The sequence below is a fragment of the Cydia pomonella genome, chromosome 8 (genome assembly GCF_033807575.1).
Source record: "Cydia pomonella isolate Wapato2018A chromosome 8, ilCydPomo1, whole genome shotgun sequence".
In the NCBI taxonomy this organism is placed as follows: domain Eukaryota; kingdom Metazoa; phylum Arthropoda; class Insecta; order Lepidoptera; family Tortricidae; genus Cydia; species Cydia pomonella.
In genome coordinates, this window is record NC_084710.1 from 4,313,020 (window position 1) to 4,339,195 (window position 26,176).

Genomic DNA, 26,176 nt, shown 5'->3' on the forward strand with positions numbered 1-26,176 from the left:
CAAGATTTGGCGTAGGCACTAGTTTTTACGAGAGCGACCGCCATCTGACCTTCCAACCCAGAGGGTAAACTAGGCCTGGTTGGGATTAGTCCGGTTTCCTCACGACGTTTTCCTTCACCGAAAAGCGACTGGTAGTGGTAAATATCAAATGATATCATTCATACATAAGTTCTGAAAAACTCATTGGTACGAGCCGTGTTTGAACCCGCGACCTCCGGGTTGCAAGTCGCACGGTCTTACCGCTAGGCCACCAGCGCTTTTAGCTAAAAGAAGACTTACAAAAAATAACCATGAATTAAACATTTAACCTCGGTTTCTCGTAAACCCTACAATTACCGCACCGCGCATTCCAAGCACTCACAGAAGCTTCTGCTTGCATAACAGTGCACGAGGGACGCATTATTTAAATTTAATATACCATAATTTACAAGGAAAAAAAGTTAGATATAGTTACTGATTTTTCTCGGAAACGCGTAACTTTTGAAGATTGTCTTTTGGGTTAAAAATTGTACATTATTTCACGATGTAGAAAAATAGTTCAAGTGCAAAAATATCAAATATTAAACATAATTGGCAGTTCGAGACAAAGTATGTTTTACATGTCAATTATTGTTCTTATATTTCGTAAAACGGAAAATGATATTGCTCGGGCCCGACGTCGGCTTCGATCATAAGGCCCGACGGCAGGATGACTGTTATACGCCCTTTACGCCTGGAAATTAGTTGCGTATGAAAGCAAACGATTATTACCCATAATTAGTATAATTACAATTCTCACTTATGCATTTACCGGCGTTTAATTTTAGTTAATCTGTTAATCAGTGCGTCGCGTTTTCTTACGATAAAGTTAGTAGTATTCATCTCGCCTAATAGTAATCTCGACAAATCATTGCCATGAGAATAGACCCAGTTTATTTAGGAAACTTACTCAATACATAGGCGTATAGTATCACAAATGGCATGAGCCTAATGAGCAGTCATATTTGAAAACAAAGAACTGTGAGAAAAGAAGCTTATGATTGCACAAAAATCTAACACAATTATTCACACGTTATTAAATTAACTAATTTAGGCATTTTAAATAAATGACTGAGAAATAATGAGCCTACACTTAAAATGTTTCTCAGATAGGATGTTGTAAGGTCGTCGCTGGCGTACAATCGTGAGGAAAGCAGGTTGTACCCGCTCCGGGTAATTTAAATAATTGAAATTTATAAGCTGTCACTTGCCAGAAGCATCATACCTAAAGTCTTGATAGTTTTCTTGGTATGAAGGTTGGCAGTCATGATCTCTTTCATCTGCCATTTTATTTTTCAAGAGCGGAGACTTCGTTATTTGCAGTTGAATATATGAAAAATTTGTTGCTTATAATGTTTGACTCACGCTAGACCGGCTCGGGCCGGACCGAGGCATCCGACACGTCATTCTCTATGACGGCTGATCGGAGATCACGTGGTGCTTTCCATAGAAAATGAAGCGCCGGAAGCTCCAGCCCGGCCCCGACCCAGTCTGGCGTGAGTCATCCTTAAATGTCTTCTGATCTACTACAAAAATCTTATATTTTCTTTAAACCCCGTAAAAAACATGGTGCCCATTATAATCGCCCAAGAGAAGAGAGGTCATAGGGTCAACTTGGAATGCATTTTCATCTTCTAAATGATTGTTATACGATAATATGCGAGTATGTTTATGCAATATTCATGAAAAGTTGAAACACAGTTCACATGATTTGGATAAAAAACTACAATTGTTACATTTGTTGTCCAATTTTGAATTAAAATAAGTATATAGTTTACATATAGGCGGGTGTGGGGCAGTTGCAACAGCATACTCAAGGTCACAGCTGACAGGGTGGATTGTCCCTTCCTAAAATTTTGGGTTCAATTAGTCAAGTATAAGTAAGTAATGTAGTACATAGTTAAGTTACTAACGTAGCCATAAGCCACACTAACAATTATATGGATAAAATCTGAAATAAAGAATTAATAATAATAATAGGGCCTCGATAGGGTGGTCCATATGTAAATGTATGTCTCATAGTTCGAACGGATAGATAAAAGTAAATAGTAGTGGTGTAATTGCAAGAGAGATTAATTACAACCTGTCTTGTTGACTTTTCAGTTTACATAATGATTAGTAGTCAGAAGCTCGATTAGCCAATCACGCGCATACCTACGCAAACGCATCGAGGCACTTAAGACAATGCAAATAGCTGTCGAGTGCACTTGGATCTACTGAAGTATTAGTAAACCCATATGACTATACCCCAGTCAACGGAAACACATTATGTGAGATTTTGGCATAATTTCTTACAAAAACCACCAATACCTGTATTCATTTAGATCAGTTTACAAAAGTTAAGTACAATATTTTATGTAATGTCTTAAGTTTCCTTGCCCTTTTTTTATTAACTGTTCATAACTCTATTTTAAAAAATCTATTATTTTTTCAATTAAATTTTTTGTAGTTCTAAGTAAGTAGTTAAGCCAAATATACAAAGCTACCGCCAGCTAAATCACTAGTCAAGTTCACACAAATACCTACTAAATTATACAATATAAAAGCCGAAAGCGTGTTATTTAACAAAATTATTTTTTATTGCGCTCATCTTCCTCATAGACTGGTCTATTAGTTCTTAATTAAACTTCCGCGGCCAGCCGTGCGCGTGGGCACCTCGCGGACGGAGAAATTCGTAGAGCAAACAAAGATGTGCGTATGTAAATTACGCGACGGAGAAAGCCACGTATTATGACGAAATGGCGACAAAGCCGTAAAAACTGTCATTTCTGCGAAGGTGCGGTTCTTAAATAATTTCTTAGGTCATGGGACTATCGACATCCGTTGTTAGGTCAAATACTCCAACAGAAAACAATAGTATCTACTTTTCCCGATATTTTAAGTAATCTCATTTCTATTTGTGATTGAAATGCTTAATATCGGACTTAATGTAAAGTCTGTATCTTTAGGTATTTAAAAAAAGGTAAACAAACAATTTGTACATTTTCGGGTAGTTTTAATATTTATTGGTTAACCAACCAAATACAAAACCGCCTGGATCTGTCACTGAACGACCTGACTTTAAACCTACATTATTTGATCATGTAATGTTTTCATCTACCCTCAGCTGCCTTAAGGAGCCATTTGAGGGTAGATTTTGTTTACCTTTTTTTAAATACCTAAAGATACAGACTATAGTTATTGCCAAAATTGTGAACTATGTCAATGTTCTTAATTTCTGAGTACGAGTACACAATAAACGAATTAGAAACTATATCTCTGTCTGATTCTCTCGTGCCATCTTGGAATTTAACGAGAGTTAGTTTAATCTATAAGTAGAGTTAATATTGGTATTTTTTCGAGTCGGTAGCTGTCGTTTTTGTGTCACTGGATAAGCGTATTATCTACACATAGGTACGCAAACATTCAAATTTGCAACGGCTAATCATTTCTAAATTGCAAAATTACTCTTTCTTGTATCAAAGCATCGAGGTTAATACACTTTCATTGAAAAATTTATGCTTCGAGATGTCACTTAGCAGATAGATATTTGATTATCTTTTTTTAGAATAATAAAATACTAAATTAATGATTGCGCTAAGGTCGAAGAGTTCGAGAATAGTTTTACCTGCAAAAGCTATCATGATTTTACTATCTTGATGGATTGCTATCTAGTATTCTATTAGATAGGTCAGGGTATCATACTTGCGGCCTGCGGGCCGGACTTGGCAAAGGAAGCAGGAGACCCAAAGAGCAAAAATTGGCCTACGGAATCGGTACAGCCGAAGGACTGGCCGTGCCCTCGGCTCACATAATTGGGTCCCAAATTAATTGAGTCGAGAATGTCGAGATAGACAATAAAATGTAAATTTTGCTGCTATGGAACTTGTTGTAGGTGGGAGAATCAACTTTTTAGCGTCACTCGTTGCCATGGTTACGATTAGTTGTCCAGGGGACAAAAGTTCATTGAAATACTGATTTTATGGTACTTAAATGTATCAAACTTGTGTTTTTGTGGTCGTTATAACCAATGTCCATAATGGGCCCCCTACTAAGCATGTTAATAGAACGGTATACAACGTCTCTTCAAACAAACTGTGCCACTGTTGTCCCTTGGACAACGGGACAGGATAACAAAACAAAAAAAGTTGATTCACCCAGGTACACTTATTACAGGTAGTAATTTACCCACAAGAAATACAATTAAATTGAATATAATAAAATAAAATACAATACATAAAACAATATAGACCGAGTCCAGAGATTTTGAAATGTGTGTGAACTGAGGCTTTCGAAAACGAAAAATCGCTCTGGCTTAGTTTCATTCTGAGCAACATTTGGCCTTTCCGAGTGTACCCAGATATTACAATTTTTTTAGGATTTTATTGATCTAGAATTAATTGGACTGTTCAAAAATACAAAGGTTATTAATATTAATGTAGGTATTTTGTTAAGTAGTTGTTTCGTTGTCGTAAAATGGGGTGAGTAGGGATTGAGGGGGCAGAAGGGACGCGAATCTTTTCAGTTATTTCTTTGATATTCTGGCTCAGGTTGCTCTAAAAGTAATTTTAATAAATTTTTAAGTATATTATTTATTTTTCTTGTGGCAATACTAATATGGGGCTGGGAGCGAAACCAGGGTGGGGGGCACCGATCATGCGGAAGAGAAGCGATAAGGGTGAGCGGAGAGTGGGACGGAGCGCGGATCAAGACAAGCTAATCCGAAATTCACAACCCTAAAGTTTTACCCCATATCATTAAAAACTAAAATAATTCATTTCATTAAAAACTCATTTTAGCTATGAAATTTCGGCATGTCCCAAATTTTCAGTGAGAAATCTACGAATTCCGAATTGTTACGACTGATTAGACCTAGAACCATGTTTTAAGTAGCTCCTTTATACTTTATCCCAATATTTTCCTATTCTTAGACAATTATTCATGCCTACAGGGATTAGCTCCTACAATGATAGGAATCAGCTACTGATTGTGAAAAAATGCATCCCAAAATTAATGATAGCATCTGATAAACGGATATGCCTGACCCTAGTTAACCTTCGAGTATACTTCGTAACTGTTCACTTACGTCACGATTAAAATATCGCTCAGTAAACTGATATAGATGTCAAATAATTGAGAAAAAGTGACCATGCCCTCTAGTGGCCTAGGCCGCATTTCAGTTTAAGATGTGTAGCTATGGGGCTATTAAATAATATGCTGTAGTTTAACATTTATAAAGTTTATTATAGGTTAAACACAGTCCACAGAAGATAGCCAGTACAGTACGGAAGAAAGAAAATAGCACAGAACACCGTAGAAGAAGAAATACAGAAAAATACACATAAAACGTAATTAAAATGTAAGCGAGAGCGATCGGCCTGCGCGCAGCCTTCCGGCGTCAAGTATCGGATATGACTGAGTTGGCTAGGAAAACCGAGCGCGCACGAATGCGCCCGAAGATTGGACCGTTACTTTTGGGTACATCGCGCGGCGCGGAAGCGCGGCGCGCAGGCAACTAACATTGACAACAAAAACGATTTAAACATACATAATATGTGTTGCTACATCAGCCCCTTCGGAGACCTTTAGGTCGATTACAAGTAGCTAGGAAAACGTACAACACGTCCTGAACGAGTTCTGCGTTCAGTCTTTGCTGGTTGTGGCGCTACGAGCTGCTGATCAGAAGCTGGACTAGGATCGGGTTCGCTTAGCATGTACGCGGGCTTGAGCCGGTCGATGGAGACATTATTTGGCTTACCTTTAATAAGGATCTTGAAAAACTTGTCTCCCCGTTCAACTACCTGATAAGGCCCAGTATACGTAGGTTGCAGGGGCTTTCGCACGGCATCGTTACGTAGAAACACATGCGTGGACGTAGTCAGGTCTTTATGAACAAAAACTTTACGCGAACCATGGCGAACCACTGGTGAAGGCTGTAATTTGCGCATTATAAGCTGCAAGCGAGAGAGGAAGTCTGTGTAGTCAACTGGCGCATCTTGACCCGAGGATTCAAAGAAATCCCCTGGCAAGCGCAGTTGCTGACCGTACACATATTCCGCGGTGGAAGCGGCTAAATCGTCCTTCCATGCCGTCCTGATTCCTAAAAGAACCAGAGGCAGGACTTCAACCCAATCCTCGCTCGCATGGCATTTAATGGCAGCCTTCATCTGTCTATGGAATCGCTCCAGCATGCCATTCGCTGCAGGGTGGTAGGCAGTCGTCTGTATGTGCTCAGCTCCGATGGACTTCGCCAAGCGCCGGAAAGTCTCGGAAATAAACTGCCTCCCCCTATCCGTTGTTATACGCTTGGGGCATCCGAATCGCGACACCCACCCGGAGAAAAATGCTTGAGTGACGGTTTCTGCTTTAATGTCAGAAATTGGCATCACCTCAGGCTACCTTGTAAAGCGGTCCAATGCCGTCAGGCAGTACTGGAATCCCTGTGAAAACGGCAACGGACCGACCAGGTCAATGTGCACGTGTGCAAAACGCTCTGTCTCGGTCGCAAACGACATTACAGGCGAGTGCACATGCCTTGACACTTTGCATCGCTGGCAGTGTTGACAAGCTCTAGACCAATTGTGGCAGTCTTTATTTACCCCAGGCCAGACATATCGCTGAGCCACAAGCTTCGTCGTAGCCTTAGCGCTAGGATGACTAAGCCCATGTATCGAGTCGAAAGCTTGTCGACGGAACTCAGGAGTCAGATAGGGACGAGCCATTGGTCCTGATGTGTCACAATAAACTGCAGCGTCACCAGTCGTACCAGGAATAACCAACCTTTTAAGCTGCAATGACGATCCGATCTTTAGCAACTGCTGGAACTCAGCATCGCGTTCCTGAGCAGAAGCTAACGCATTGTAGTCAATGGCCTTGCCGCTGATTGCATCGACAGGACGAGAGAGTGCGTCAGCGACCACGTTCTCCTCACCTGCTATGTGGCGGATGTCGGTGGAAAACTGCGCAAGGAAATCCAAGTACCGAAACTGGCGAGGTGAGCACTTGTCCAAAGGTTTGCTAAAGGCATACACGATTGGTTTGTGATCTGTGTAGATTCTGAACGGCTTCAGCTCCAGCATATGCCGAAAGTACTTGACAGACTCGTAAATTGCGAGTAACTCGCGGTCGTACGGGCTGTACTTGCGCTGGGCTGGGTTCAGCTTACGCGAGAAAAAACCCAGTGGTTCCCACGTGTTACCTACCAATTGTTGTATCACACCACCGATCGCTATGTCCGAGGCGTCACTGACCAGAGCCAGTTCAGCATTCGGACGTGGATGGACAAGAAGTGTAGCCTCACCTAGACTCGCCTTGCAAGCCCCGAAAGCTGCGTTGAGGTCAGCATTCCACTCAATCTTAGCAGAGCTCTTGCAGTGATGACCGACCAACAAACCATTTAGCGGTGCCTGTTTCTGGGCTGCGTGCGGTAGAAAACGCCGATAAAAATTCAGCATGCCCAAGAAACGACGGAGCGCCTTGATGTTGGTGGGGCGAGGGAAGTCCATGATGGCCTTCACCTTCTCAGGCAAAGGTGACGTGCCTGAGCTGGAGATGCGATGGCCAAGGAATGTAACCTCAGCTTCACCAAATACGCACTTCGCGGTGTTTATTAGAACACCATGCTCACGCAGTCGCTCGAATACTTGCCTAAGGTGCTTCTCATGCTCGATCGCGCAAGAAGATGCCACGAGAATGTCATCTAAATACGGGAAGCAGAATTCCAGGTCACCGAGGATCTCGTCAATGAACCGCTGGAAAGTCTGAGCGGCATTGCGTAGCCCGAACCCCATAAAGCTGAACTCGAACAACCCAAACGGCGTCGTGATGGCTGTTTTAGCAATGTCATCCTTAAACACCGGAATCTGGTTGTAGGCACGAACCAGGTCCAATGTGCTAAAAATCTGACAGCCGTGTAAGTTGTGCGAGAAATCGGCAAGATGCCTAACAGGATACCTATCTGGTATGGTGCGGGCGTTCAACGCGCGATAGTCGCCGCAAGGCCGCCAGCCGTTGTTCTTTTTGGGGACCATGTGAAGAGGCGACGACCAGGGGCTATCGGAGCGACGTGCTATACCTGTACGCACCATATCGTCGAACTCCTGCTTGGCTATTTTGAGCCGCTCTGCGTCCAACCGTCTAGGACGACAGTACACCGGCGGACCAGGGGTGGTACGGATATAGTGAACCGTATTGTGCTTCACGGTTCGCTCCGTCGGGTCACCCACAGGTCTCGTAATTTCAGGAAACTGCTGCAGTATTTCGTGATACGCCGTTGTACCTGCAATCGACTTAATGCTGCTCACAGAGCAAGAAGAGGCTGAATAAGCACGAGCAGTAAGCAGAGTACAATAATCTATAAGCTGTTTATGCCTAACATCTATTACTAGATTATAGAAAGCTAAAAAATCTACGCCGATAATAGGCTTTGTCACTTCGGCCAAGATAAAACGCCAATGAAAAGCACGGCGTAAGCCAAAATCAAGCGTAAGACTAATTGAGCCATAAGTAGGTATAGGGGTACCATTAGCAGCAAACAATTGGTATTTATCTTTAGTGCGGTACTGAGGATTTACAGAAGTAAAAGGAAAAACACAAAGATCAGAACCACTATCTACTAAAAATGTCAGTTTAGTGTTCTTGTCGGTGACGAAAAGACGACCTGGGGAAACCTGGCAATCACTCGTCGTCATTAGTGACCGCCGCTGGCATTTCCCTCGGTCCAGCTGCACGGCGCGCGACACTTAGTTGCACGGGGGCCGAATCTGTCATGGTACCAGCATCTGCCGTTGTCCCCCGCGCGACTCCTTGAGCGAGAGCTGAGACGTCCCCTGGAGCGCGAGCGCGATGTAGCTCGCCCACGGGAATTTCCAGTCGTTAAGGCAGCTACTTGCCGCACAAGGTCATCTATACGGCGGTTGAGACGTTCCTCCATAGGGCTCGGTGCAGATGACGGCACGGGAACAGGAACAGCTGACCCAGAAGCTTCCGCAACGTGAGGTGTGTGTACCACAATGTCATTCACTCGGTCGGCCAGCGCGGCAACCTTGTCCAAACTGGCATCTGACATCGTAGCAATAACGGTTTGCACATGCGGCGGTAAACGTTTAGCCCATATGCTGCGCAAAAAATCGTCCGATAAGTCGGTACCGGCCAGGTCACGTAGGTGTCGTAAAAACTGCGAGGGCTTACGATTACCCAGTTCAGCTTGAGACACCAACTCCTCCACCCGCTTGTCCTTGGACACGGACAATCGGTAAACCAGCTCAGATTTTAGTTTGTCGTATTTTTCCGTCGCCGGCGGCTTGGTAATTATGTCCTTGACCTCCGCTGCATATTTATGTTCGAGGTTGCTGACGACATGGTAAAACTTGGTCGAGTCGGACACAATATTCGCCAAACTAAACTGTCCCTCCAACTGGGCAAACCACAAAGCCGGTTCCTCGGCCCAAAATGGCGGAACTTTAACGCCAACTGCACTAACGGTCGAATCCAATGTCCTCGGCAAACTAACAACCGGTGGAGTAGACGTAGTATTAGTATCACTTGCCGTCGTTACCATGATAACTTATTCCGCACTTTATTATAGCGATCAAAGTTCACACAGATACTATAACACTGCACTGCACTCAGTTCTAACGTCGGAAAGTCACCAAATTTGTAGCTATGGGGCTATTAAATAATATGCTGTAGTTTAACATTTATAAAGTTTATTATAGGTCAAACACAGTCCACAGAAGATAGCCAGTACAGTACGGAAGAAAGAAAATAGCACAGAACACCGTAGAAGAAGAAATACAGAAAAATACACATAAAACGTAATTAAAATGTAAGCGAGAGCGATCGGCCTGCGCGCAGCCTTCCGGCGTCAAGTATCGGATATGACTGAGTTGGCTAGGAAAACCGAGCGCGCACGAATGCGCCCGAAGATTGGACCGTTACTTTTGGGTACATCGCGCGGCGCGGAAGCGCGGCGCGCAGGCAACTAACATTGACAACAAAAACGATTTAAACATACATAATATGTGTTGCTACAGATGTATAGCCAGCCAGTTAGCCAGCTCGTGAGACTCAGTGCATTACTGCACTGAATAGACCCAACCACTTGCTGCCTGGTTGTACTGTATGTGTCTACATGTCTACAATGTCCATTTACTAGTGTACTTTAGTGTTATTGTAGTGTCTTTACTAAGGTCAAGGACATCGTAAAGTATGTACATTCACGAACTTTAATTGTTGACCCATTTAGGGTCCAAGCTAATTTGGTTGTTAAAACTAACGGTATGAAATGTTCAATGTAAAGTAAACCCTAAATGGCTCAACTGTTAATGTCCTTGACTGTATGTACTAGTCAAGTCCGGATTAGTCCTGAGGGTCGCAAAGTCAGAATCTCGACACAATGCGAATTTTAAATTATTTTGTCATGAACGTTCCAACCGAACGTCTACCATTCTTCACCGAGGAGAAGTTTTAGCCGAAGAGTGTCAAGTTCCGTTCATTTTATATCAGTCAGTAAGTACTTAACATGTAAATAACATAACCAGCACTTGATTAACCGTGAAATAATTAACGTGACCCTGTAAATTGTCTTGTCGACAGAACAAATTAATTGAGAAAAGCGTGCTAGTTACGGCGGTTATTTGCAGTCAATTAACTGGTTGAGATTGTTACACTGTGTTCAAGATCATTGCGATAGTTATTATATTAGTGAAACCAAGAACACTAATGATATGAGTAAGAAAAAGATGGGAGACTAAAACACGGCCCGATTCAAAAAATGATTAAGACGCGTTTAAGATCTTGGGAAGATGTTTCAAAGATCGATAACTAAACGACATGTCAAAATTGACGTTTATTTCTATTCCGCTGTGATCCCAATAAGATCTATCTCAAAATACGATATCAAAATGAGAACTTATCTAAACCAGAACTTACCGTTATCGTATCTCATTCTTCGAATCGGGCCGTAAATCCTAATCTGAAGAAGCTTTTATTTTCCAACCAAGCGTGATTTCGTGAAGTGCTGAATTCTTGATGTATAATATCTTTTGTTGACACTTGTGATATTTTTTATATATGTAATATATGTTTAGTATTTATTTACGTATGTTAGTATATATTTTATTTCTTAATGTCATGCGTTTGTCTTTTGGACAATTTGGTTAGTTTACTTTTAAAATATTATTGTGCATTCTGTAAGTTGTCTAATTTGAATTCTCCTCTCATCTACTCGAAGGTTATCTGGAAGAGAGCTCTTATAGGGAGTTCACCTTTTTACCTCTATTTCTGTAAATGGTACGTTAACCTGTGTTGTGTACAATAAAATGATTACTACTACTACTATTAATTAAGTAGTTTAATATTGCATTAAATTATACTGTTGCTTTGCTTCAATCAATGAAACACAAATAAATATATTTTGATTCAGAGATTTTAGTAACAATATGATTGCTAGCTTTTCGGTGAAGGAAAACATCGTGAGGAAACCTGCAAAACATCTGCGAAGAAATTCAAAGGTGTATGTGAAGTCCCCAATCCGCATTGGGCTAGCGTGGGGACTATAGCCCGAGCCCTCTCGCACATGAGAGGAGGCCTGTGCCCAGCAGTGGGACGTAAATAGGCTGAATTATTATTATTTTATTATTATGATTGCAAAGACAAGGAGTCACATAAATAAGTATAATTTAAATTCATCAAAAATACCTGTACTTATTTATGTGTATAAGATATATATCAAAACTATAATACCATAAAATACCGATAAAAAAACTGAAATTTCAAACAGCTTTCCGCCATGGCTCATTAGAGCCTGAGGTCCGCTTGGCAGCTAATCCCAAGAATTGGCGTAAGCACTAGTTTTTACTAAAGCGACTGCCATCTGACCTTCCAACCCAGAGGGTAAACTAGGCCGTATGGGATTAGTCCGGTTTCCTCACGATGTTTTCCTTCACCGAAAAGCGACTTTCCTAAAAAACTCATTGCTACGAGCCGGGGTTTGAACCCGCCACCTTCGAATTTAAAGTCGCTCTTACCGCTAGGCCATCGACGCTTTTAACTATTATATCATATATTCCAATATAAAAGATACTAGATTTACGCTGTGCGACGTTACATCGGTAAATAGAAGAGATCTCTGAAAATTGATGTTTTTCAAATAGAAAGAAAATTGGCTACATCCTACATGCTTGATTTCGAAACACTTAAAATTACCTCAAATTATCGTAGATTTCATAATAAATAACTAATTTAGTATGTTGTCTCTTGAACAGAAGTCTTGAAGCAGCAGACCTCTAGGAATTCCTTGTGACCTATTGACTAGACCTATCAGACCCCGCATAGACCCGGCCCGTCAGAAAGATTGCTAATAAAATCTGCGAAAACGAAGCATGTCTGTCATATTTATCGTAAAAACTGGGGTAAGTAAATATGCGGATAAAGTACAGCTAATTACGACGAAAGTCAGTTCAGTTATTTGTACGAAGGTTAGAATAGCTAAAATAATCGAAAAATAGCGTTATTTAATTCTATGCCAAGTCGAAAATTATACTATTTCATTTCCTTCGTAATTGATGAAGAGCAGGGGACCGATTTTTGAATTTCGAGCGCTCGATTTCGTCACTCGAAAATCTGTAGAAAACGGCGAAATGCAATTTTTGAAATACGGGCGATAGAAATTGGGAATCGAGTGGTATTGACCACTCATTTTCAATTCCATTAGGAGAATTTAAATGCCTAGTAGTGGAGATATTATTGAACAAAATACACGAAATCGAGTGGTCGAAATTAAAAAATCGGCCCCCAGAGTAAGAGCACCAAACGTCCTCCAGTGCCGTTCTCTCAGCATACTACTACAAACTCCAGCAGGTGATGGGCTGGCAAATATGAAAAACAGCTTCGTCAAAATCAACCACTGAATGCACTAGTACGAAGCTGCCTATCAAACCTACAGAAAAAATAATAATTTTTAAAATAGATCATTATCTAAATTAAAAGTAGAATTTAGTGTAGTAATTAAAAACATAGTTCCTTATCAATTGCATTAGTTTTTTTCATGTGAAGCTTACAGATTTTTTTTCGGTACATCCCTTATAGGGACATACCGCAAGTGTCAGATTACTCTGAAGTACTCTGGACGTTTCTCCAGTATAAGCAGAGTATAAGGCACATTATATCAACTGAATAAGTCCGTATTTTGTAAATGATTAGGTATATATTGCGCAACAGTTTACATAAATAAACAAATGCATGTTTTATATTTATTGTCATCGAGGGTTACATCACTAGTGCAGATGCTCGTTAGTGTTCAGCTCGCACCTAGGCAACGTTGGAAAAGAAAGTCCTACGTAAGTCGCACGCGCAGCCTCCTCGGTCACGGCGCTTTGACCTCGCCCGAATACTATTACGAGTAGCTTACGATTCCATTCAACTTTTTCAATTGTGTTTTCTTATTTTTACGTAAAAGTATATTACCCGTAAGTAAACAGTTTCTAGTAAGCACTAATGATGACAAAATATATAAAATAACCTTTGTACCTTAAGGGCCATATCTACAGTGTGGAAAAAATAATGAGTTCTGAAGGGAATATAACCTTAAGTTAGCTCAATTTACTTAAAGTAAACATTCTTTTATTTTTGAAAAGAAAGAAAACTGCATTTTTTTTAATTCGCTTTTCTCGCTCGGGAATTGAACCGCCAAAAATTCCAAAAGATAAACACTCGCTATTTTATTCCGCTAGTCGATACAGTTAATGTTAAAATTTATCCAAGAAACATTAGGTCTTACGTTTTACACTCGTCTGTCGTACAAAATATCCATGAAATTGAATATTTAGTACACAAGAATATTTTTAAGCAAGCAAATTGTAAAAAAAAACCTTTGAATGCAGTTTTGTTTCTTTTTAATAATAAAAAAAAATCTTTGAGTAAAATGAACTAGCTTAAGGTTTTAAGGTACTTTCTCTTCAGGGCCCGTTATTTATTTCACCCTGTATAAAATAACCGTTTTAACCGGTTTCACCTGAGCTAAGTCGATGTGTTGACCTGAAGCGAAGAGAATTTATTTAGTGATAGGTGAGTGTGAATATTTGTTTCCGAGATTACCTTGTGCCCACATTCGAACCACGAACCGAACGTGCCGAAAAATCAAAAGTGTTATTAACAGAGCTGACTGTCTTACTGCTATTTTCGTCTCTTTTGCGTAAGATAGCAGAAGCGATTCTTAAATGCATAACTCAAAAGAATTGGTATATCTAGTAATTGCCCAAAACATACATGTTTTTCTCTTTGGACTCCACTAGAAATACCTTTCCGGAAAATATTTTCGTTCCATTGTTAACTTGCTTATACTTAAATCGCTCAAGCATGTAAATAGCGACTGGGTTATTTCCGTAATATATTTTTAATGAGACTTATTGTACAAGTGCACAATGCTTATCGACAGTGGCAGTAAGTAAGTGGCAAAAGTGCGTGCGGTTAAACTTTTATAATTAAATAGAAAAATATTAAATTTATGCTAAATGTGGTGTTTTGTCTGACGAGATCTAGGCTAAATAGTATTTTATGCAACCGTTGTTTAAGAGAGGTCAAAAAAGGCGAGTGGCGTGAGTAACAATTTGAGGCGAAGCCGAAAATTGTTAATAAAGACGCCACGAGTGTTTTTGACTCAGTTGCATACAATACTTTTTCTACGACCAAGCCTTACTTTGAAATAAAATTGTAAATTTAACAAATATTTTTCATTTCATCTATCGCGATTTTGAAGGCAGAAAATTTTTAGTGATTTCTTGGGCCATCACTGATATTTCTTCAGGCGTAGACACTAAGTTTTCGTCTTCATGCATTTTAACTTGAAAGATATACTGTCATTTAACACAAAAGTTAAGTTTTTATTCGACAACCACAATAACCTCATTCAAGAAGTAACAAAGAATAGATTAGGGTACGGGCGGGAAAATGGATGAATGAAATTAAAAAAACTTGTCTATGGTTCACTTATTTGTCACAGATGACATTTAAAATAAGGTTGGCAACATTGTAATTCATACAATATTCTTTAAGTGGTCATTACACGAAGTATCGAAAAGTACCAAAAACATACTGCGTGTATGCAAAAATGCGTTTTTGGAGAATAGACTAAAGACTTGTCTTGACAACTATAAGGTAGGGTTTTAAAGATGTGTGCACGACCCTTTAAATGACAAATAAAAGTACGGGAGTAGAAAAAGTAACAAAACGTATACGGAAACATCTGATGAGTTTTTTTTTTTATAACTACATTTCGTTTTGGCAATTCGGCTTTAGTCATACTAATTTGGGAAGCTTCGGTCCATTAATTTAGCACAAAGTTCCATGAGAATCGTCACAATTCGTTACAAATGCGTTGCAAACATTACCGGTGCTCACGTAATATGATTATAGTATCCGCAAATAAAATATAAGGAAGCATTCAAATCTCAGCGCTACTTCCATATATCACGGTTTAAAATCAACTAACCAATATGGAGACCAGCGGTAGATATACCAGTAGGGGTCCGAATTTATATTGATTATGACTATGCAAAGTCGGTCATATGAACATATCAACTTTTACACCTAACTTTATACAGTAAGAATAAATACGTGTACTTGAAATTTTGTCAAAGCAAAGATAAGGCGTTTCACTAAAGTGACTACCGCCGTGTGACAATGTGTGACTCGTTTAAATTAACAGAATAACAGTTATCTGTAAATTAACGGTTATCGTTATGGGTGCTAACTCATGCCCCATAACAATTGGCACGTAGTTAAACTGACAGTAACCCGAGTAACGGGTGAAATCTTTGGCTAACATTGCATAAAGATAACTCTTTGAAACGCCGCCGTCACGAAATCGGTCAATATTATGTAGCCTTCCTATTGAATTTGACTTGGTATTTAGGGTGTCCCGCTACGTTCATGAGGTTGCTAAGAGATAAAAATATTTGTGTAAATGTCACCTATCTGTTAATGTGCGTATGGAAGGTAGAGGCAAGGAACAGAAACTCCTTAGGCAGAATTGTTGCAAAAGTGTCCAGCTGTCAGCTACCTATAAATAATAGTTCCAAATCTCTCCAGAGTAGCGCTAGAGTAGCTAAGAACCTAGGCGTTATTGACAGAGTGAAGTGCGCTGTCTATGATTAGATTTTATTCTCAAGTATTCTAGGTATTGTAGCGTCATCTATTTATGGTTTTTTGTCGGACACTTTTTGGTATAAGGAGATTTCGTTTCTTGCCTCTACCTTCCATAAATGTGCGGAAGAAATATTTTTTCTTTCGGCATAATTCGCCCAATTTAAGATACGTATCTTGTATATAAAATGTAGCACGTGTTACATGAAATATAATTGTTGTTAAGGAATATATTAAAACTACAATAGTATAATGATGTATATATAATTTATAATAACATTTAATATCCTTATCGTAGGTCCGATTAAGGACTGTACGGTTTTAAACACAGCCGTAAGGAATAATGGTCGTGTGCTAACGCCGAACCATGCGTAAAGATTTTTGGCCATGCGCTTTTTTCCGGGTGGTCTCTTCCCCTGAATGTTTCCTTGAATAAAGTATTGAATTTTCATAACACTATAATACCTGCTTAGTAACGTACCGTAGTAAATCACAGCTTATTGATGTCCGGATCATGCCAGTTGACATATGATTCAACGTTTACACAACGTTGTTTTGGGCGGGCGCGCGCGTGAACTCCCGCGCAGTGCAAGTCGACGCGCGACCGCGGGCAGCAGTGAGCATTCCGACATTTCCGACTCGTGCGCATATTGTAGTGCTGTTGTTCCACCAGTGAAGTGACCCGACACCATGAGACTAGTGAGTATCAGTGTGTGTTATTTTGAATATAATAGGTATAGACAGTTGAATGTGATATAAAAATTGCTGCTGTCATGAAATTCAGGAAGCTTTTAAATCAACGTACAATTATTTCGGAGGAATCGGTAAATTTTGTGGGATAAAAGGCAGCTGCAAAAAAAAAAACAATTCGTTAAATGAATTATAACAAGTGTCGAATTTTGATTTGGTCTGTCTAAATATTATTTTTTGAGAATCTGACAGAACTTGTCGCACCGTTGCACCCGCAAAAGCCGCATGCGGCTTGCGGCGGCAATTTGCCAACCTCTTTATTTACACACCATCGTTTTTTTTGTGGAAGTGGAACTGAATTTCATGATTTACTTTTTTACTTTTTTAGGAAATATTTTAAGTTAACTTGTGCTTAAGTGACGTGAAGTAATGACGTTTAAATCAATAGATTTCTGTAACAGCGAAGTTATGTTTGTCTCCCGAGCATTGTTTGATGCTTTCATAGTTCATGAACTTCAGTAGAAATCTCACTAGTTCAATTGAAACAACCTTTTTAATAAGTATGCCAATGACAAAAGTTCCTTTTTAGTAGGCAACTGATGGTAACTACCTATTAGCTCAATTAGTTGGCTATTAATCTGTACTTCACATGACGGACCTTTCTTCCTGGGCATATGGGGTCAACCATTAATTACCTCACACGTTTGGGAAGAGGGAGGGGGTCAAGAAAATGTGACACGTTGTGAGGGGAGGGATTTTCCAACTTTGTATTGTCACTTTAACTTCAAGTCTAACTGAACATTGTTCTGATTGTTTTGTATCTGCTGGACAGTAAAATAATAGTTTATTGCAATGATAAATCGTTATTATACGTGATTTTTTATTCCTAATCAGTTTCGTGACGTAACATTTCTAACATTGCTTTTATTAAAAATATTGTTCTAATTGCTGATTTCGTTGAAAACAAAATAGCCAAATATGTGACGTCCAGGGGGTTGCCATCGGCATGTGATCGGGTGTGACAAGGAGGGGGAAGGGGTCAAAAATCATGAAGTTTGTGTGATGTAATTTATGGATGACCCCTTTGAAGTTTGCATGTTATTACCGTATAATGATGTTACGCGATAGCAATTATGATTAAAGCAAGTAGAACCATAACACTTGATCGTGATTCAGGATACATCATTAAAATCGTGTTAAAACTGTTTAACCGTGTCAAGATTTATAACTTCATTGTGTAAGCTGCGTTTTTCATGTCATGCTATTGATTTAATCTTTATAAGTTTTACAAACGAATGTATATAATTATCCCGACCAGGAATTTCGACATTGTGACATGATCGAGTTATAAATTTAATTGTAATAATTAGTTACAAAAAGGTCAGATTAATCATTCCATGTTATTTTGACATTCTTATGGATTAATTTATGATTTAGGTACACATTCGTATAGTTCGTGTCATTCAATTTGTCAAATCTAAGCTTTAATAACATGACATTACGAGTCAAGGCACGCGTCTTCGTGAATGACACGATCTATACATATTATAAGACGGTATTTGATGATTGGGTAAAAATCGAGCTTTGATAGATTTTCATACTTTAGAATGTTTACCGATACGGTCTTCAAACCTTCAAGAAAAGAGCGTACACCCATCTTAAAGTCCGGCAACGCACTTAAAACCCCTCTGGTGTTGCAGGTATCCATAGGCGGCGGTAATCGCTTACCATCAGGTGATCCGTCTGCCCGTTTGCCTCCTCTACCATAAAAAAAATCTGTGCCTAGCATTCAGGGTTCAGCAAAATAAAAATAATGTTACAATTATTGACTAAATATATTGTACTTATGAATACTTAACTTTGACAAGTTAAGTTTGGGTAGTTACAGAGAGTTCGGGCAATTCTTGACTATGTTTTTCTTTCACACTTGACCCGACCTACACTTACCCAAACATCCCGATCAACGTAGATATACTTATGGCATTTTAAAAACTTCAAGGCAAAAAAATCAAGTTTGATTATTATCTCAGAAAGTTTATGACAAATTTTATCCAATTCATATTATAAAATTTGAATGACCTCCCCTCCACCCTTTTATTACGTAAGTTACTCAATATCTCACTTATCAAAACCTAATTATCTCGAAACATAATCCGTTGAACACTATTCGAGTAACGAATTTTCCCACGCATTTCCTTTCCTTACCAATTCATACTAATTGCTGGAGATTATCATTCTTACCTTTCTAGCGAATTGCCTATTGTAATTAACTTTTTAACCAGTCACTTAGGAGCTACATGTACTGTGCAGAAATAGACTACCTCCCTATATATAGAATAGACTCCGCATTACCAAAAACTCGCTGTAACCACAGGGTTACGCACAGAGATTAGGTTCACGTGTCTCTTGTGGACATACTCGTACCCAATCCAAAAGGAAAATATCTAAGTGAACCCCGCAACGAGTGCTATGAGGACAGGAATGACAGTTTTTGTTTTAAAATATGTTTATCGGGACCCTATTATATTTTGTAAAATACTACATATAAGTAGTTTCACTCAGATACATTCAACAACATTCTACCTACCTACTTCAAAAACCTACGTCTAGGTCATCTATTTGAATCTACCTTAATTTCAGTAATCGTCTTTAATAATTTTGAATATTTATGTGCGTTTAGTACTGATTAGACGCAACTAAACTACATAAGCAGTTTACGCTTTTGTATTAAATTAGTATGGGGATGCCTATCAGTTGGTAAGCGCGAATGATCCAATATGCTGTATCTAGTGAGTAAGAGGTGTCTATATGTAGTTATCTTTATGTTAACATGGAGGAAGAATCTATGTACGTTATCTTCACGATAACTGAGTAATTTTGTTTACCTACCCATCATTTAATTGGCCAGTATTATTTATATTCTAAATTCAATCAGCAAAACACGTATTTGATTAATAATGGCGAGCAAACTTTTTTAAAACAAACAGTAATATGGAGCAAATAAAACTATTAGACTTTATATAGCTTGCCAAATACTTGATGGGTAGATAGTGTCATGATTTTTTAATAATAATACTAAATATTGTAACCACATATGAATTTTACGTTGGCAACATTCCTAAAATACCTAAATTAATGCGAGAGTGATGGGTAATGTCTCATGACTTACCTGGCAACACTTTCGTTAGGAAGTGTTAGGGGTAAGCGGAAGCTAAAGAGAGTGTTGTACAGACGTGTGAAGTCAAAGAGACGACGTCTTGATGGTTACGGGTTGAGCAAAGTTGAAAAGGCACTTACATTTGGGGTCATTCATTAATTACATCACACGAATTTCTAGGTTTTTTGACCCCTCCCCCTGCTCGCGCTTGTGCATAAAACCGTAAGCAACGGGCTACGCGATCTGTAACATCACAGAGGCAATGTAAATAATCAATCTTTACCATAACAACATTCAATAAAATAAAATACTAAGTTATACAAACTTATTTAATAATTATTCAATGAAAATCACGACCTCAAATTTTCAAAAAATTACTACCTTGCGTTACATAATCGAGCAAGGGTGGAATCCGTGTTAATGTGTTGTCTTCAGACACAATAAAATAATCAATGCACTTTCCCCCGCGGTGACGCAACTGTGCGCCCGCGCTCCGGTCTGCCCGAGTCGGAAGATGCTTAAGGATTCTCCCAGAATACTGATGTTATGACTACAAAAGGCTTTAAATAACCGGTTCATAAATATTTACTTCCCTTTTTCACCCGACTGTGGCATAGCCAAAAACGATTTTCTCTACTATGTATGCTGACAGTGCAGTAGGTTTGATTTCTAATGGGTATTCTTATACAAATTAAGTAAATAATATACAAAATTAAAATGTATAAACGGAGTATTGTCTAAAAACCTGAAAATATAGCAACCAAGAACACCTGTTCACTTACTAAATTAAGGCAGACAGGTTCAGAAGATAACTGAACCCCTAGTGTAAATTTAATTACACTAGGGGTTCAGTTATTTTAAAAACAGAACACTACGAAGTATACCATTATTCGAAAGGGAATCGAACTAAATAATTCCAAACTATATTTATGTTGAATCTGCAGCCGATAAAAGCTTCATAACTCCATAAGTTCCGCGAAACACGCCACGGGTCACGGGTTCACGGGCTTTACGTTATAAATATTACAAGCTCTTACCAGCGTGCCTGAACGTAACATAAATCGATAAGAATGGCTATCCGCAAATCGTCGCTTATCTAACAAGACTATCAATATTGATTGTTGAAGAAGAAGTTTGGCAATTTTTATAGTTTACAGGTAGCTATTACTTACTTTTATACACCTACTGCACGTCGACCAAGCACACTCTGATTATTTTGACCAATTAGACGACATGTCCCCTTTCTGTTTTTGGATTTGCTGTCGTGACAGTAGGTCCAAAAACAGAAAATTATTACATACCTACCTGACGCAATAACAATAACGATAACATCTGATGACCTAGCCTTAAATTTAATGGTATATTATACAGATATTTTATAGTTCGTTACGTCGCCGACAAAAGTTGATCTATTGGTGAAATTCCCAGTAGGTAAAAGAAATCAAAGTTTGGCGCATCAACACTACACAAGTCTTCAGTGGAAAGCGTTAAGTGGTAGGTAAGCTAGTGCTTGAGTCTAAAATGGGCCCTTGAGGCATTGTACCAAGGGTGCTAGCGGAATTTCCTTGTTGTATCGCAATGCTGATACGTTGTGCGAGGAAGCTGTCAGCTCTTCGGTCACCAGTTACGTCAACCAGACGCTTACGATTTCTGCGCAAAAAATTTGTGCGCGCTGGGACCTCATGGACCTAGAGTTTCAACGCTAAATGGCACAAAATGGTATTCTCTACCGAGGCTTTTGTATTTATTACGTTACAAAATTTCGGCGATTTCCGCCGCTCCGCCCGCTTTTACATTAGTCCGTTATAGGTGGGTCAGGTGGGCCCGTGCCATTCTTCAGTTTGTTCTGTCATATCGTATTTTCGAATATCACTTTGCACTCAAAGATATTTTTAATTTGTTGTATTGAAGCAAAGTAGCAAAATTTGTCAAATATCCGTTTCAAAACCAAATGAGTTTGTTGTCATTTAGTTAGGCGGTGGTAATCAAGTTATTTTTATATACTCGTACCTATGGTTACTATATTTATTTGTTTGAAAGTTTCAAAATGGGTTGAGCAGTACTGACACGCAATGACGCATAAATATGCCAGCTCTTGTAAATTTGATATTTACAATCCTTTTTAACCTAGCAACCCTAATTCCAGTAAGATGTCGTTGGTCGCTGTATTCCCACTTCTTGCAATTGTTTAACTTTATCATAACTCTATACAAATATGTGTTCCGATTCAATACAAACTCGTAAAAAAATATGTAAAAAGCAAACGGTGTCGCTAAATTACGAAACTAATGCAAAACATGTATGCGCAAGCTATAGCAGGGACATATCGCATCGCATTATGTAATGTAACTCTCTATCTAATGACTACTCTGTGACCTATGATCTGAACTAGGCTCAGAGTTGTTGAAAAACTACTTCTTGTTTCATTCTCGACGGAATGAAAAGATTACTTCTCACTGAAGTGTGTTTGTGGCGCCTATTGGATAATAAGTAGAGGATATTATATCACGATTACTTTTTGTAAAGCTAACTTGTTACTCCAGTGCTTATACAGTGTGTGGCTTGGAACTTGATGCTTACATGTTATTTTTTCAAATCCTATCTTCCTTTCCTGTTTAAACTTTGTTGTTACAAATTTTCAGCCCTCTTGTTTTTGTATGATAAGGAACCTGACCGAATTTTGAAATCATCTTTATGTTATTTTTTTCTAGAACGAGTTTTCTGCTGTATTACAGCACAAGTTACAGTAGAATCTTGAGCGTTGCGAGGGTTTCAAGGCAAGAGAGTTAATTAAATGTTGCCACCGAGTGAAACTCAAAAAAATTCAGCACACCAGCGCAAAAAAAAACAGACTGTAAAATATCAAACAACGTCAAACCAAATCCAAATGAACGTTATTAAATATTTATCATTTAAAAGTGATTTCTTTGGTACACATGTGGATAAAAAGCCACATGCTCATTAGTTTTTGAACAAACAAGAGAGCCGTTAGCAGCAAAAATATATAACTGATAGTTTACGTCCCTAGCACGCAAATTTTCTCCGTCATCGCCTTATAAATATTGAAATTGTTTAATAGCTCAACTTGCTGATATAACACGTTACCGGAATCAGAAAATCATCATTATTCACAAAGTGTTCAACAACTTAAAAGTCACCAATTAACGTAAAAAATACAAACACTCGAGCACCATAACCGTCGAGTGAAGGATGACGCCATGACATAAGAAATTCGTCGATCCGTGTAAGTAGGATGAAAGTAAAAGCGCATCGCACGTCGATCACGATGACACATTTTTGTTCTTTTATCTCAATGGGTTGCCGATTGTACGAGAATTGCTCAATCGATACACCTGTATGCATTAACCTATGCCAATAGTGAAAACATTTTGGCAAGATTCGGTATAGACCCAACCTAATTAAAATATTACGAAACTATATTCACGGCCTTCCACACTTTATGCACAAAACTATGTGAATCAGCTAATACACTAGCGTTTTTCTAAATCTAGATTCTAGACCAGAACGGATACGTAAATAGAGTGTCGTTAGATAACCTAGAACAAATGAGGCTTGACGCTAACTAATGTGCTTAATGTGTTCTCACGCTTACATATAGATAAAATTCTTAATGTCCTGTTTGAAATACACATCTGTTTTGTTTCTGTTAGTAGTGTATTTTTCATAATTATACATTATATTTTCTAAAAGGCCTACCAAAAATATATTAACTGGGTGCTTAGACAAGATGCTAATCGTTCGCTCCGTAGCGAACGATACGGTAGTCACTCTAACACTCTTCCTTATTAGTGCAACAGTGACAGTTGCGTTTCGTTCGCTACGGAGCGTAAACGATTGGCATGTTGGCTACGCACCCTGTTCGGTGTTATAGCCTGAAATGGCGCAAGTGTAATATTTAATATTAGTTTAAGCATGAATAAATACATAAGTATAAGTACTTTCTTATACATCGAAAATGTAAGAGAGGCTTGTAAAACTTGCAACTCATCTCACGTCAGACATAGCAATATTTTCTAACTCTAAATAATAGGGGGTGGGGGGAAATAAAAATTTAAAATTCGTTATTGATATCATGCTGCAATGCTGATATGGTACTACTCTGTCCTCTGAATCACCAGTTTTTTAAATATGAATGCCGCTACTGACAGCACTTTGCACCTCGTGCAATGATTGATGGACACAGGTAGATATCGGTGAACTTACGCGCACACGTTTTTATGTAGTATCATAAGTTTACCTGTGAATGAAGTGTCATAATTATCTTTCACTGCCTAGTGCGAATGAATCGATTCATGTTTCCGGAATGTTATTTAATAAATAAACAAATGTGGAGACTGCATTAAACTAATTCTAATAACAATCCTAATAAAAGTAATAAATCACATAGAGATAAATAAATAGATGCACGTATTTAAACCTTTTATGAATAACGTCGTAAGATATCTTATCTGTCAGTTACTATCATAATATTATATTTCTACTAAATATTCCGCATCACTTTACAAATAACTAGAACCAAAACCATAAGTACTACACAATAAACAAAAAGATAAGTACTTAGATTTTAAGTTATGTTCGGACGCCTTAACAAATCCAACCACATTATATTTTATTTCCCCAAAGATACATTGATTTAATAAGTTGTGTAAAATCTAAGAAAATTTCGTGCTTCAAATTTGAGAGGTAAACGAGATGGCGCTGTACAGCTCCATACATTTTGCGGTAACTCGGATTGTCAATAAGTAGTTGACGTTTGCCAATTCAGTGACCGCAAAACATATAGCGCAGTACAGCGCCATCTGTTTTGGAAGTCAAACTAAGGGGTACGTTTTTTTCTTAGACTACTTCTCTATTACGATCAAATCTCTTTGTATTTGCCAAAGATGCGTCATTTATGAGTGTTGTCGCGCCGTGAGACAGTGAAAGCATAGCATTTTCGGATAAAAGTTTCCCACGATCACAGACGCAGATTATGGAATATTTCTTTTGTTCCCCGCGTTTAGCGCTAATCTAGACAGATGTTCTTAATCAAATAATTAAATAAAAATTATACGCTTTTTGGGTTATTATTACCTTTTAAAAACTTGGTTATCTAATACTGTCTTACAGTGATATCATCACTAGCTTCTGACCGCGAGTTCGTGTGTGTGGGACAGGGATCGGAAACCGGTATTTTTTGTATGGGAACGAAAACGGTATTTTTTCGTTCTTTGTTAATTATTCCCTTTCTAATTGGGCAATCTAATAATACGAAGTCGTTATCTAAAAACACAACCGAGTCCTATATTTAGAGTATAAAATAAACCGAAATATATGTTTATTTTAAAGATTTTCCAAAAAACCGGTTCCGATCCCTGGTGTGGGATGATGATAATGATTCATAAAACCTATCCTATTGGCCTGATTCGAAGAATGAGATATGATAACGATAAGTTCTGGTTTAGATAAGGTCTCATTTAGATATCGTTTGTATGTCGTATAATTGACAGAAGCAGCTCGATTTGGGCAACCAATTTCACTTTTACATTAGAAATATCTTATTGGGATCACAGCGGAATCGAAATAAACGTCAGTTTTGACATGTCCTTTAGTTATCGATCTTTTAAAGATCTTTCCAAGATCTCAAACGTGTCTTAATCATTCTTCGAATCGGGCCGTTAATCTTGTCTCGGATCTCGAACTATCTCCATACCAAATTTAGTCTAAATAGGTACTCTAAATCAGTTTAGCAGCTATCGGTTTAAGCGTGAAGAGGTAACAGACAGACAAACATATTAATAGGGATTTATAGGCCGGAACTGTGTTATCAGACAGTTCTTTTTATAATTTCTCAAGGATCGTTGCTGGGGCCTTTGCTTTTCAATATATTTGTCAATGACATCAGTGATTGTTTCCACACTTCCAAATTGCTATGTTTCGCTGACGACATGAAAATTTTTACCAAAATTAATTCATTGGATGACTCTGCTCTTTTACAAGATGACCTTACACGTCTTGTTGCATATTGCCAGACCAATAAATTAGATCTAAATGTATCTAAATGCTTTACTTTAACCTTCACTAGACAACAAAGTTCAATTCCAACTTCGTACAAGCTAAATGATCATGTGCTTAAATCTGTGTCATGTATGAAGGACCTGGGAGTCACCCATGATTCAAAGCTTTTAT

At 38.6% G+C, this 26,176-nt stretch overlaps 1 protein-coding gene across 1 annotated transcript in view; it reads left to right on the top strand.

The window, feature by feature from the left end:
• The first annotated feature begins 16,616 nt into the window (after positions 1–16,616).
• Positions 16,617–26,176, top strand: part of LOC133520405 (bromodomain-containing protein DDB_G0280777-like) — a 47,267-nt gene continuing 37,707 nt past the window's right edge. Inside the window, exon 1 of the mRNA XM_061854797.1 lies at positions 16,617–16,839. Coding sequence (XP_061710781.1) covers positions 16,831–16,839 — 9 coding nt within the window. The 5' untranslated portion in view covers positions 16,617–16,830. The remainder of the gene's footprint in view (positions 16,840–26,176) is intronic.